Consider the following 13,439-nt stretch of genomic DNA (forward strand, 5'->3'; position numbering starts at 1 on the left):
GCATGTCCAACAAGAGCCAACTTCCTGCAATGTACGTACAGTACTACAAACCAGACCCAAAAAGGCGAGCACTCCTCGTCGGCATAAGCGCTGTACCATTACAACTACCCCTGCTGTACAGTAATAGCTCCCGAGCCTCCGTTTGTAAGTAGAAGTCGTATGTAAGTCGGATGTATGTACCTCGGGGACTGCCTGTACAGATATTGATACTAAAGCTGAGGCTTCCAGACCCCAATGGCATTCGGAAGCTCCTGAATGCAATTCGGAATTTCGGATTCCAAATGCCATTCGGGTCTGGGGGCCATATACATTTATATACATATATTAATACAGCTGAGGCTCCCAGACACGAATGGCATTTGGAATCCAAATTTCCGAAATTGCATTCAGGAGCTCCCGAATGCCATTGGGGTCTGGGAGCCTCAGCTTTAGTATTATATGTATATGGCTCCCATGTTGCCGTAACGAAAATCCATATTCAGACCCATTCAGATGCATTAAACCGAAAAACACATCTGATTGGCCAGAAAAGTCCCATTCAGTTTAGTTTTTGAACGAATTTCGGACGGGATGCGTAATTCGGAAACGGTCATTCGGTTTCGGACACATTCGGATGCATTGGGATTGTGGAGGTGTCCGAATGTCCGAATTTCGGAAAATTCGTACGAATTTGATTTCGGAACTAAACGAATCGCACATGTCTACTGCCCAGTGTCATTCAAACCAAAAGACGGGGGAGATAATGGGAGTGTAGGGCGTCATTGACCCTCCACACGGTGAGGTGTCACCACAGAGACCTTCACTCACAGTTTAATGATGTAGAGGGAGGCATTGGCATCAGTACTTCAGCACCACTCTTTGCATCATCCATGGTTGCCCAGTGCCGGTGACATGGGCTCTGCACGTCATGTGACCAGCCTAAAGACATCTAGACAAGGTAAGTATACAACAAAATAAAAGCATAACACCGTGCATGTGGAAAGTGGGGGCTTGACCGGGAGTTGGGTTTTAAAGCTGAACTGGTAATCCTTTCATAAAAGGTCCTTGGTCATGTACTTCTTGTTATAGGGTGACAACGTGCTGGACTTGTCTCCCAACTGTGTTATGGTGTTTTCGATGGACATGTGAACTCGATGGACATGTATCTTTTTTTCAACCTGACTAACTATGTAACTATGTTGTCACCCTGTCACATGGGTTTCAAATGGGGACTACAAGTAGCTGTTTCAACACACTTTGCTCAGGCAATGTCCACTGTTGTCACCATTAGGAAAACCACCCTAAGAAATGTTGTGCAGCCATCAACAGGGTGCATGTGGTCATGAGATGGCTGCAAATAGGCTGCAGGGTATCGGCTTCACTGGGATGTAACAAAAAATTAAGAAAAGTGGAAACCATGTTTTATTTGTTTATGATATGCAGTGTTTTAGTAAGCTGAATGTCCTTCAAGGTCTACATGTACTTTAACTGCATAGAGCATAGGGACAGTATGGCCCACAGCTGCAGCACCTGGGTGAAATTGCATGATGTGGAGGGGACTTGGCACAACAGGAGGATTCTGGCTGTCCACAGCTGAGCTGGACCAGGGCACTGCGGTGTGCCAGGACAGTCTTTCTTCTGCTTCCATTGCTTGGCCCATCTCACAGCTCTCACAACATTTTATTATCTACAGCAGGGGAAGGCAAACTCTGGCCCTCCAGCTGTGGTGAAACTACAAATTCCATCATGAGATTTGTAGTTGCACCACAGTTGGAGGGCCAGAGTTTCCTTACCCCAGATGCCTACTGACCAAGCCCAGAGGACTACTTAGTCATCTTTGAGTCACACCCACTGACTGACATTGGCCATTCAGTCACCTTAGGTCTATGGCCATTTTGACTCAGACATCACCCACCAAAGACAAAATGAAATGTAGGTGGACTTGGCTATAAAGCATTATGAAATTAAAGAGAAAGCAATGCCTGGCCCAACATAGTAAAATGGATAGACAGGCTCGAGGAAGTTCTCGGTGAATGTGTAGAGGCGCCTGTAAGTGTCCACATCATAAAATGTCACCTTCCCTTTGTCGTATTCCAGATAAACCCCGACTTTCTGTATTCGCCCAGATTCAAACACAATGGGCTCCGGTGGTGTAGACAGTGCATAGTATCCTTCTGTCGTTCCTCTAATGGCCCATATCAAAGCGTCTGGACCCTCTCTTTGACCTCCAGTCCTCCTCACCGACCTGCCAGCTATCCCAAGAGACCAGAACTCTCCGCTCCTCTCCAAAACCTCCGTCTCCCAGTAGTGAGTGCCCGACTGGAAGGCAGAATGACCAAGGACACAAGGCTCAGTGTCAAACCTCTCCGGGTTTTGAAGGACATCTTGGACCACATCTGTGGTTGTGATATTGCGACTGTCCGGAGACACCACAAGGCCGCCATAAGCAGTAGAAGAATCAAACAAAATGGATTCTGAAAGAAAAATATGATTGTAAAATGTGTTGAATATTGCTGCCATCGTAGGACATTCAGGGTCATTAAGTACATTTGCCAAAACACGGTACAACCTGATGGTCCATTCCAAATTCTGACTTCATCTAACAAAGTGGAGTTCTCTTCTCAGGTTGAATGAATAGGTGGTGACTGGTCATGTCGTAAAGCTACATTTTTGATATTTTTGGTGTTTTGAAATGTGCGATGTGCTCATTTTTCTATCTGACAATTCTGATCAAACCTAAAACATTCTGCAAGGGGAAAGTAGAAAGTTGCAAAAACGAAGTCCAATGTTATTAGTGCACTCCTGGCGTGGGTGGCGGTGGTGGTGTGTCAACAAAGGTGTGCGGCTCCTATATGTCCTAGACCGAGGTGTCTAAGACAACAAGGTGGAAGACAGTGGTGGTGTTTGGCACTCTGATGGGATTGGTGTGGGCTCAGTGATGGGACACTCCTGGTGTTGTTGTCCTAGGGTCTGGCAGTTGATGTGGAAGGATGTCACAAGGGCAGATGAGCTGTGTGAATCCTTGTTGTCCTAGGGTCTGGCCGTTGAGGTGGAAGGATGTTACAAGGGCAGATGAGCTGTGTGAATCCTTAAAAGACATCCCGTTTAGGATTTCTTTCGAGGATTCACACAGCTCATCTGCCCTTGTGACGTCCTTCCACCTCAACGGCCAGACCCCAGGACAACAACACAAGGAATGTCCCATCACTGAGCCCACACCAATCCCATCATAAGTGAGTGCCAAACACCACCACTGTCTTCCTCCTTGTTGTCATTCCCCTTTTTCCCTGTCCACACATTTCTGCATGGGCAAAGAGCAGGTTTTGCTTTGAAGGCCAACTCCATGTTTAAGCCAACCAGCACCTTCCCTTTTCTGATTTGGGTCACTTGAGACACTTGGGCCACTGTGAGCCCAGGCTGTAATGGACACATGCCGGAGAGTGAGTCATCATGTCAGCCTGGACTGACACTGCAAGGCTTCAGAGACCAACGCTGACGTGATAACAAGCGTGGCATTTTATTCAGCATTGATGACCTCCCATTGGCAGACCTGAAGCAAAAAGACCATCACGTGGTCACAAGCATGATCATGACCAGCATGGTCATGATCGGCCACAAGACAGCTGCATTTAAGGAATGTATAGAGGAAATTAAGAGTGTTGGGGTGTTGGTTGGATGTGGGGGGTTACAAAAGTGCAGTTGGGTTTTATTGTGGCCCAACCAGCAGCACATATTCATCTTCCCTTTGCTCCCACCCCACTCTACATGGGCCAGAAGCAAAGAATGATTACCAGTGAGTATTTGATATGGGCACATCAGACAGGGAGAGAGTCCTGTGTAGGCTTTAAGTTGTGATGTGGAGCTTTCAACCAGCCTTCAACAGGGATGTCCTTGAACTGGAGAGAGTCCACCGGAGGGCAACAAAACTAATTAGGGGAATGGAGGACCAGAGCTATGAGACAAGGCTTCTGACCTTAAACATGTTTACGCTGGAATTAAGGAGATTAAGGGGGGATATGATTTTCATGTACAAGGTGTTCAATGGTGACAGCAATATTGGCAACAAACTGTTTGAGATCAACTCCATTACAAAGACTAGAGGCCACCACCTAAAGTTGGTGGAGAAAAAATTCCAGCACAATGGGCGAAGAGGCTTCTTTACAGTAAGAGCGGTTAAGGTCTGGAACTCACTGCCATCGGCAGTGATTTCAGCCAGAGTGTAGATTTGTTCAAGAAACGTTTGGACAATTTCTTGATGGACCGTAATATCCAGGGATACCAGTATCCCTAAAAATGAGATGATGCGTGGACCTATATGGGTTGGACTTGATGGACGTATGTCTTTATTCAACCCCAACCACTATGTAACTATGTAACAAAAAAATAAAAGATCAATGCAACCCATCACCAACATTATAGATCATTTAATGGTGTTGACCGCAACCGATGGTGGTGGGCCACATTCATTAATTTGGTTATTTTTGGGGCTGGTTTGTAAGTGATTGAAATTTCCTAAAATATGCAATTCAGTTGGTTAGCACAAAAATAAAATGTTCACATGTCTCTAAAACAGGCAGTGGTTGTGAATATCTACTTACCCTTTATAATGGAAATCTTCCTCCATTCTAAAAACAAAAAAATTAAAAAAATTGATCAAATCAGAAATTATATTTATTATTATTATACAGGATTTATATAGCGCCAACAGTTTGCGCAGCGCTTTACAATATAAGGATGACATTACAATCACAATACAATTCAAGACAAGATGGTAAGGAGGGCCCCTTCCCCATGAGGGCTTACAGTCTAAAAGGGAGGGGCAAGTGATACATGAGGAGGAAGATGTGTGGGGATGAACTGTTTGAGAAGGTGATGGTCGAGCGGTTAGTTTGAGGTGGGATAGGCTCTTCCCTGAAGAGATGAGTCTTTAGGGATCGCCTAAAGGCAGTCAAGGTGGGAGATAGACGGACAGGTTGGGGTAAAGAGTTCAAGAGGATGGTAGAGACTCTAGCGAAGTCCTGGAGACGAGTATGGGAGGAGTTGACCAGGGCGCTGGAAAGCAGGAGGTCTTTGGAAGAGCGGAGGGGACGTTAGGGTGATACTTTGAGACACGGTTGGAGATATATGCGGGGGAAGAGTTGTGGATGGCTTTGTAAGTGGTTGTTAATATTTTGAATTTTATCCTCTGGGCGAGTGGAAGCCAGTGCAGGGATTGGCAGAGGAGGGTGGAGGATGGAAGCCAGTGGAGGGATTGGCAGAGGGGGGTGGGGGATGGAAGCCAGTGCAGGGATTGGCAGAGGGGGGATGCAGACACTGAGTGGTTGGTAAGGTGAATGAGTCTGGCAGCTGCATTCATGATAGACTGAAGGGGGGATATCCTGTGTAGTGGAAGGCCAATGAGGAAGGAGTTGCAATAGTCAAGACGAGAGATATTTCCATTGTTAGTTTTTTTGGCTGTTACAGTTTAAATATTGGTCACTAAAAATAAATCTACTGCCAATGACAAAGCTCCATTGTCAAGAGAATGAGAAGAATCCTGATAATGATGGTCACTGGGATTGTACAGCAATGTCCTTGCCCTCACCAGCCATATTCTTTCCACATTAAGGATGGTGTGGCCTGCTCGTTCGATCCTCCTATGCAGCCACCTAGTGTAGCTGTTGCTAAGAAAAGGAGGCTGGTTGCTTTTGTAGTGATAAAAATGGCGGGTGTATAAATATATAAACGTAAATATTTATATTTATGTGCGTTGTGAAAATTGGATCTTCAGGAAATATGTATGGGAGGTGGATGGGAGGGGTGACTCTCTTCCCATTGGCTGGTGGGCGGAGCTCCAGAAGACCACCGGCCGAATGGATGAGTTCTCAGCCCTGTCGCTGTCAAACTGAGAGTCTCAGTTTGACAGCGACAGGGCTGAGAGCTCATAACGTTACCTGGCTGCGAGGTAATGTGCCGGCAGGGCAAACTAGGCGGCCGCGAGGCCCTCGGGAGCGCGAGGCCTAAGGCGACCGCCTAATTTGCCTAATTAAAGAGCTGCCTCTGCCAGGCAACCTCAGTTCTTTTCCAGAGAGTAGCGTTTAATTGGATCGAAGTAACATGAACAGAAACAGTCCGACAGAGTAATAATCAAAATAAAATATCCCAGACCTTCGATTACAAAGGCTCCATAAGGACCCGCTCTATCTACCCAGCATATATCTCCAATCTATATATGCACCTATGTGCCTTTCTACATGACTCTGATCTACCCTAGCCACTTTAGGCTCTGAATTCATATACAGTTTAGTGCCAGTCACTAACGCTGAAAGGATTCTGATTGGCTGGTCTAATTACCCCTTTGATGATAGTTAACTAAACAGGTTTTGACAAAATTCCCTACAGCTGTTCCATTGTGTACAATCAACACCCTGAAAAACGGCTGGTCAGCTGGTCAAGAAACTTACACAATACAAACCTAGTTAGCATAGGTGTGTTGAACAACATTAGCCAAAAGAATTTCCTTCAATACTTGAGCATGCATCCTAAATATACCCCTAAGGCTAAAAAAAGGATTCAGAGAGCGGGGTTGGTATCCCGTAGGAGGCAAATCCTGGGAAATATGAACCAGGAAACTGGAGGGGAAGAGGAGAGGTAAAAAATGAAGGGAAGGAGGAAAGAGGTAGAAGAACGTAAGGAGAAGACTATTTAACGTCAGCAGAGAGAAGAAAGCAATGGAGGAGGGAAACCAAACAGGCGGAATGTAGGAGAAACTACACTACACAATTACAATAGTCCTATCTAATGAAACCCTCTCAGGGGGAGATGGAGTTCCCTATGTGGGGGATAGTGTCAAGCAGAGAAACCAATGGAGATACCTCCCGGGGCTATTATGAGTGAACATTACAACCAAATATATAACATTTTGGACATCAACACACTGGGACTTACCAACTTCTCTCTTCAAGGACTCTGTGAAATGAAGACAAAACATATCTCAGTTAGGCCAGCGACACATGTTACAACAAGCCATCGTTCTTATGGTCTGATTTTTTTCCTGTTATTACATGACGCTTCACACATTGTAATACTATTATAAAGACTCTGAAACTGATATTCCACTTTTGTAAAAGGTTTCACTGTCTGTGGAGTCAGAACACCTGCCTATTTCAAGGAATCCGGGGGTGAGACAAAGCCACCAGAGCTCCCGGTTCTGTCCAACCACAACGGCCATTACAGACACTCACGCCGGCATTGCTGTCTATTGCTATGTCCTCCACAACAGACAACAGAAAAATAAATGTAGCGCCCATCTGTGGGACAGAGAGACTTCTGTTGTGACCTTGTGGGAAGAAGCAGACACAGTGTAGTGTTCAAGAGATATAAGAAATAGCCCAACCCCCAAAAAACATTCAATACACTGCAAATTTTGTAGCTCAATCACGCCAGCTGTTTTGGGATGCATTGGGTTGCCCAACACAGTCCCAATGAAAGAAAAAGGTTCTATGGCTTTGGTGCACATCAACGTGCTGCGCTAGTGGGTGCTGAAAAAAAATTGGGACATGTCGCATTTTTGAACAATGCTCTCCGACATGAGGTAACACGTGGCAACACGTTGTAGTGAGAAAGAGAGAGAAAGAAAGAAAGAGAAGCACTGCAATGCGTTTTAACAATGCACTGTGTGGTTTGAAAGAGACCTTGTACTCATTAACAATGACTGGACATTTTTGGACCTGCTTCTATTACAATCTAAAATGAAAAAAACTAAAAACCCTGCAATTAAAAAAAGCATCAAGAATACAGAATCCCGCACAGGATTCACCTCTTATACTCGAAATAGTGACAAGCCTAACAGACAAAATTGAGGCGTGTGGCCTACATGAAGCTTGCGCTGGTCTACTGGAACACGGAGGCAATACGGTGGAAGGGAAAGACAAAAGAAAAGAACAAAAGACGTTCACAGGTGATAGATATAGGTCGGCAATGTAGGTCAGAAGATGTTGTACTCCAGCAGGTGCAGACAGCCAACCACACAGCAAGCCGAGGACAGGAGGAACCACCACACCCCTAGGATTAGCTGATCTGACTGTTCTGAGAACTTATTTATGGCGAGTCGATTACAAAGTAAAGTAGATTCAGTAAACTTAAGCTGTCTACAACAGCGGTTGTCAACTTATGAGATAGAGGGGGCCTCAGTTGGGGCACCTGACAGCTCCAAAGGCTGCACATAATATTCAATATATGACAGAAGACTGTCAGAGACTTCACACATAGTAGATAAGACCATCAGACTGCGGACATGTAACTGGTGAGTTCGGATCCAAGTCATTCTGAATTAAGAAAGCTAGTTGGATGGCCAGTGAAATGTCTTCAAGAAAAGTACTTATTTTTTTACAGATATACCATGACCTGGAGAAATGAGAACCTTCACAGACATATGGTGAGGTTGGGGGCTCAATATACACTGACGGAGACAGCCAGAGACTGCGGACATGCTACACGAGAGTGCTAAACATCACTGACATTAAAGCTTCTTTACAAATGAAGGCTCCTGCTACTGACTGTTGGGGACTGTAAAGGGCCGCCCAACAAGCACATGTGGCCCTTGGGCTGTAGGTTGGGCACCAGGGGTCTAAAACATTGCTAGTTTGATTTCTGTAGCCTAATCCTGCATAAAGAATTTGTTTCTGTATGTGTCTGTGTTCAGTTCCATGCACTGTGCTCTTTGTTCTATCAGTGTAGCACAATCAATGTAGACAGCAAAGGTCACTTCAGACTGTATGGGGCATCTGTGTATATGGATCAATCATTTTCAGTGCCAGGATATTTGCACTGTCAATTTTTGATGGGAGACTGTTATTCTTTGATAGGGATGAGCTGGGGTTAGGGCCGAACCCAAGCTCATCTGTACTTGGAAGTTAGACATCAGTGCATGCCCATTCCGCTGCTGCCGGGGAATTCCCTGCCCAGTAGACCACATGTAAAGGACATCATTGACCTTATCTGGCCATGTCATTGACCTAGTATGGCCATGTGGCCACAGAAGGTCTATGATGTCACCAGCTTCCCTCCCCTTTGTTTACGTGCCGCTGTGAAGCAGGGAATGTTCTGGCCGCAGCTGATTGGGCATGCACTAACACCTAAGTTCTAGGTGCAAATGAACTCGGTTTTTCGGACAAAACCCAAGCTCATCCCTATTTTATAACACTAACCTGCTCTAGATTAGTGTTAGAGCTTAAGAGGGGCTGAATGGAAAGTACTATAGAGTATTATTCTGCATTTGTGTATAATGTATTGCTGGGATTTGTAGTCCTTCATAGTACTTTCCATTCAGCCCCTCCTAAGCTCTAACACTAATCTAGAGCCATTCAGTGTCATAAAATAGTATAATGTATTGCTGATTTTTGTAGTCCTCTATAGCTGGTGGTATCCTGCATTGCTGTATAATGTATTGCTGGGATTTGTAGTCCTCTATAGCTGGGGGTATCCTGCATTGCTGTATAATGTATTGCTGAGATTTGTAGTCCTCTATAGCTGGTTGCCATTATGCATTGTTGTATAAGGTATTGCTGAGATTTGTAGTCCTCTATAGCTGGTTGCATTCTGCATTGCAGTATAATGTATTGTATTGATTAAGATCTGTATTGCTTACCGGCACAGTCATCTCTTTCCTGAAGCTGTCTCTCTGCAATGACAAAAATCAGTTTGTAAATAGTGGGTATCATCCAATAGTAATCTAGCATGGGAAGTTCAATTTAAAGGATAAGAGCCCTTTAAACAGAGTGCACTTATCCTTGTTGCCTCTTTGCCTTGATCTGACCTAATCCACTCTCCCACTCTACAGATACAGTGCATACTTACCTGGATCTGACTTGTCATGCCATGGACTTCGGTGATGGTTGACATGCACCGGGGAAAATTTTAATCTCCTGACCATGTCTACACATTACAGCCCAATAGACATCTATTGGGCCACCTAACTTCTTCTCCAGCCTCTGGACACAGCCACATGGAAGTCTATGGGGCTGTAATGCTCTGACATAGCCAGGGTGTAAACAGTCAGTGTAAGTGCAGCTGTTGGATTAAGGTGCCCCACCCCCCCCCGCCAACCTCAGGCGGCGAACATTGTAGGATGGTACCATTTGAGGTTGGGGGGGTGTTTACTGGTGGTGCACATTACCAACGGGCGAAAAGGTTGCCAGGTTGGCAGTGAACATCACCGGGGGGCTGTTTAGCTGTGCATGTTACAGGGAATGGGGAATTTGGCTGCACACATTACTGCAGGGGGTGGGAGGTTGCATGGCACCTCTCTCCAGCATCCTTCCCAGCTCGCTGACATCACTGGTTGCCAGGAGCTGGACAGAATGTCAGCTAGAGCTTCCCGCTCAGCTCCTGGCAAACCAGTGACGTCATTGAGCTGGGCAGGATGGTGGAGAGAGGTACTATGCAACCTCCCACCCCCTACAGTAATGCGTGCCGCCAAATTCCCCTATCCCTGTAATGTGATGTCAGTGAGCTGGGTGGGACACCAGGCAGAGAGTGACCGGTTGCTAACAGCTCTTAGCCACCTAGCACGCTCTGGACGCTATGGGGTAAGCCTGCCGCCCCCTCTCACATGACTAAATGAGATGCCACCTGAGGGACAGCCCTGGAAAAGCATATAAAGACATTGCCAGAGGGAGCACTGTGATCTCTGTGAGAGGTAATAAATACCTGTTAGTGTCACAATTAGACGTTAATTAGCTATAATTACACTTTACACAGGGAAATAAATCTACTGATAGGTCCACTTTAAGTTGGATTTACCTTATCTGGACAATTGTCACCAGATTCATAGAACATACAACCCCATGTGTCTGCAGGAAACTGCGGTTTAGTTTCAGAAGACCCCCGGGGATGCCCAAAACCCAAAACATAGAAACAACCCAAAAAAGCCCCCTCTTCTCCTGTCAGAGTTTTACCTAATCCTTTCCTTCCTCTTTCAGGCGGCGCTGTGAGAGCAGCCATTAGTCATGTACTGACATCTAATTATTGTAGCATTTGCCTATTCAGGACTTGTTCAGCTTTCAGCAAGTACACTGCATCTCCGTATAATGTATTGCTCGTGTTTATAGCCTAGTCATGCAAATGTCAGTACAATAGTCTTCAGTGCCAGCAACATACAAAGGCGTTCGGCACAGAAAACAACGTCAAATTATCAAGTTCCTCGAAGTGTTCCTTAACCCTTTTCATTGCCAGAGACAATTTTTTCCATTTGTAACACATTTTAGGCCTGAAGATTACTCAAACCCAACAAAATAGGACTTATTTTCTCCAAGCCAAGGGCCTATAGAGTAAAATGGCGGTCATTTCATTTTTTTTTTGTCGCGCAACTGTTAATCAAATTTATATCTTCAGTATAAAATTACAGTTGAATAATTTTAGTGGCAAACATAAAATAATCCCCAATTTTTGATAATATATATATGATAAAATTGTATAGGATAAATAGATACCAAACATGTCAAACCTGAAAAGTGCCGTATGCTGCGATACCTTATACGTGTTTCATATGCGTTGTTTTTTGTTTGAGTGTTCACCCGATGAGCATTTGCATTCATATATGCATGTATGTGGGCAGGGCCAGATTTACTCTCTCTGCTGCCCCAAGGCCAGTTTTCTCAGCGCGCCCCTCTACCCGCCAACTACTTCCCATGGAGAATGGCAGACCTGCAGGCTGCATACAAGCGATCTCGGCAAAATCGCAGAGACCACTTGTACAAAACAAGTGGCGTCTTCCCTGCTGTACATTTAGCTCTGCTTGCCCAAAGCAGGGCTAAATGTAGAAAACAACTACCCGCCCGGCGCCTGGAACTGCTTGTCCCGGGCATCGGGAGATAGAAATTCCACACCCCTGCTGCCCTTGTACACCCTGCTGCCCCAAGGCCGAGCCTTGGTTGGCCTTGTGGGAAATCCAGCCCTGTATGTGTGTGCATGGGGCTTTTAAAATTTAATAAACCTTATTTTTTTTACTTTATACCACTTTACAGCTTTAATGCTTTAATGCTTTTAGAAGGAGGCTGATAAGGCCCCTATGTGATGGCATAGTGCTGGTGACAGGTTCTCCCTAAGGAAACATCAGGGTCTAATAGACTTCTAATGTCCCCCTTGCACTATGCCTAAGCAGACTGGGCAGAAACTTTGATCAATCTGCTGTTTGCTGGTTTTGACAGCCCTGAACCTGGAAGTGCTACTACCAAGGGGAGACCAGCAAACAGAATGTCACTGATCTATCATTGCTCTCCATGCTGACACCCACCATGGACGTACCTGGCACCTAGGAGGACCCAGGATACATGGTGGGTGGGTGAAGGGGGCAGCACATTCCCACAGTCCTGTAGCACATTCCCACATTCCTGTAGAATAATGTTAAATAATGGGGAGCTAAAATGTAAACACGTTTGCTTACTGGCTAGTTTGGATCATGCATGATACTTAAGCAGCAAAAGCTTTCACTTTCAAGGTGAATTTTCATTTTTTGAAGCAAATTTTCACTTTGCTTGGCCAGTGAGGTGAAGCAAAGTGAAAATTCACTTTGAAAGTGAATATACTATATCTCTACCCCCTTAGAAAATCAACGCCACCAGGGAGAAGGTCCTTAGCTCTGAGTTAGGTTCAAGTCATGACTTTACTCTCAGCCAATCTCAGCACAAATGATCTGAAATACAGCTTTACAGGCTCCTCGGCTCTCCCATGGAAGCTGCAGTTACAGGCTGTAAATCACTAAACAGCTGTCCTCTGTGATTAAATGTAAAAAAAATGTAACTGTTTACTGGAAATCATATAAAAAATGGTGTAGACAGGCTACATCTCTTGATCAGGACACAATGGATGTGACATTTCCGATTACCCCCATGTCCCAATCCAGAGACCTTCATCCTTCAAGCTTCCGAACTGGTGCACCTCCACTCCCGGCCGTGGGGATTTCCTGACATACACAGTGCAGAGGGCAATGAGTGAAAGTGCAACAGCTTGACAACTTGAGGGACAAATGTATCTTGATTTGTATATTTCAGTCAAGCTGTGCCCTTCCCATAATTCCACTTTACTGTTAAGCCTCATCTTACCTTTCTCCTTTTGTTTTGAGTAGAAGAACCAGGCCAGAAGAGCTAAGCCAGCGAGACTGAAGATCAAGAGGATCCAGAAGGCAATCGCCCAGGGGGAGGCTCGAGGAAACATGTCATCTGTGCAACATAAAATGGGTAGACCAAAGGTCAGAGAAAAATTTATGATGGGTAGAGAGTGGAAACTCTTACTGATACAAAGGTAGTGGGGGGAAAAGTAGGGTTTCATGATCATGACTTCATCCAGGAATTGCTATTGTACACCAGTCCACCGTTCCCACTTTTGTTGGTAATATGGGAACCCCGTCTCTTAAGGTGCCCATACACCTTACGACCATCGCAAGACTTTTGTCTTGCGATGGTCGTAAGCTTATTAAAAGC

General features: G+C 45.2%; 1 protein-coding gene across 1 annotated transcript in view; it reads right to left on the bottom strand.

The window, feature by feature from the left end:
• Positions 1-1,895: 1,895 nt before the first annotated feature.
• LOC108793220 (butyrophilin subfamily 1 member A1-like) overlaps positions 1,896-13,439 on the bottom strand; it is a 46,064-nt gene continuing 34,520 nt past the window's right edge. Inside the window, exons 6-7 of the mRNA XM_018564174.1 lie at positions 13,062-13,178; positions 1,896-2,453 (exon numbers count right to left, since the gene is read on the bottom strand). Of these exons, the coding sequence (XP_018419676.1) occupies positions 1,936-2,453; positions 13,062-13,178 (635 nt within the window). The 3' untranslated portion in view covers positions 1,896-1,935. The remainder of the gene's footprint in view (positions 2,454-13,061; positions 13,179-13,439) is intronic.

Source organism: Nanorana parkeri, unplaced genomic scaffold, assembly GCF_000935625.1.
Source record: "Nanorana parkeri isolate BGI_ZX_2015 unplaced genomic scaffold, ASM93562v1 scaffold731, whole genome shotgun sequence".
NCBI classification, from domain to species: domain Eukaryota; kingdom Metazoa; phylum Chordata; class Amphibia; order Anura; family Dicroglossidae; genus Nanorana; species Nanorana parkeri.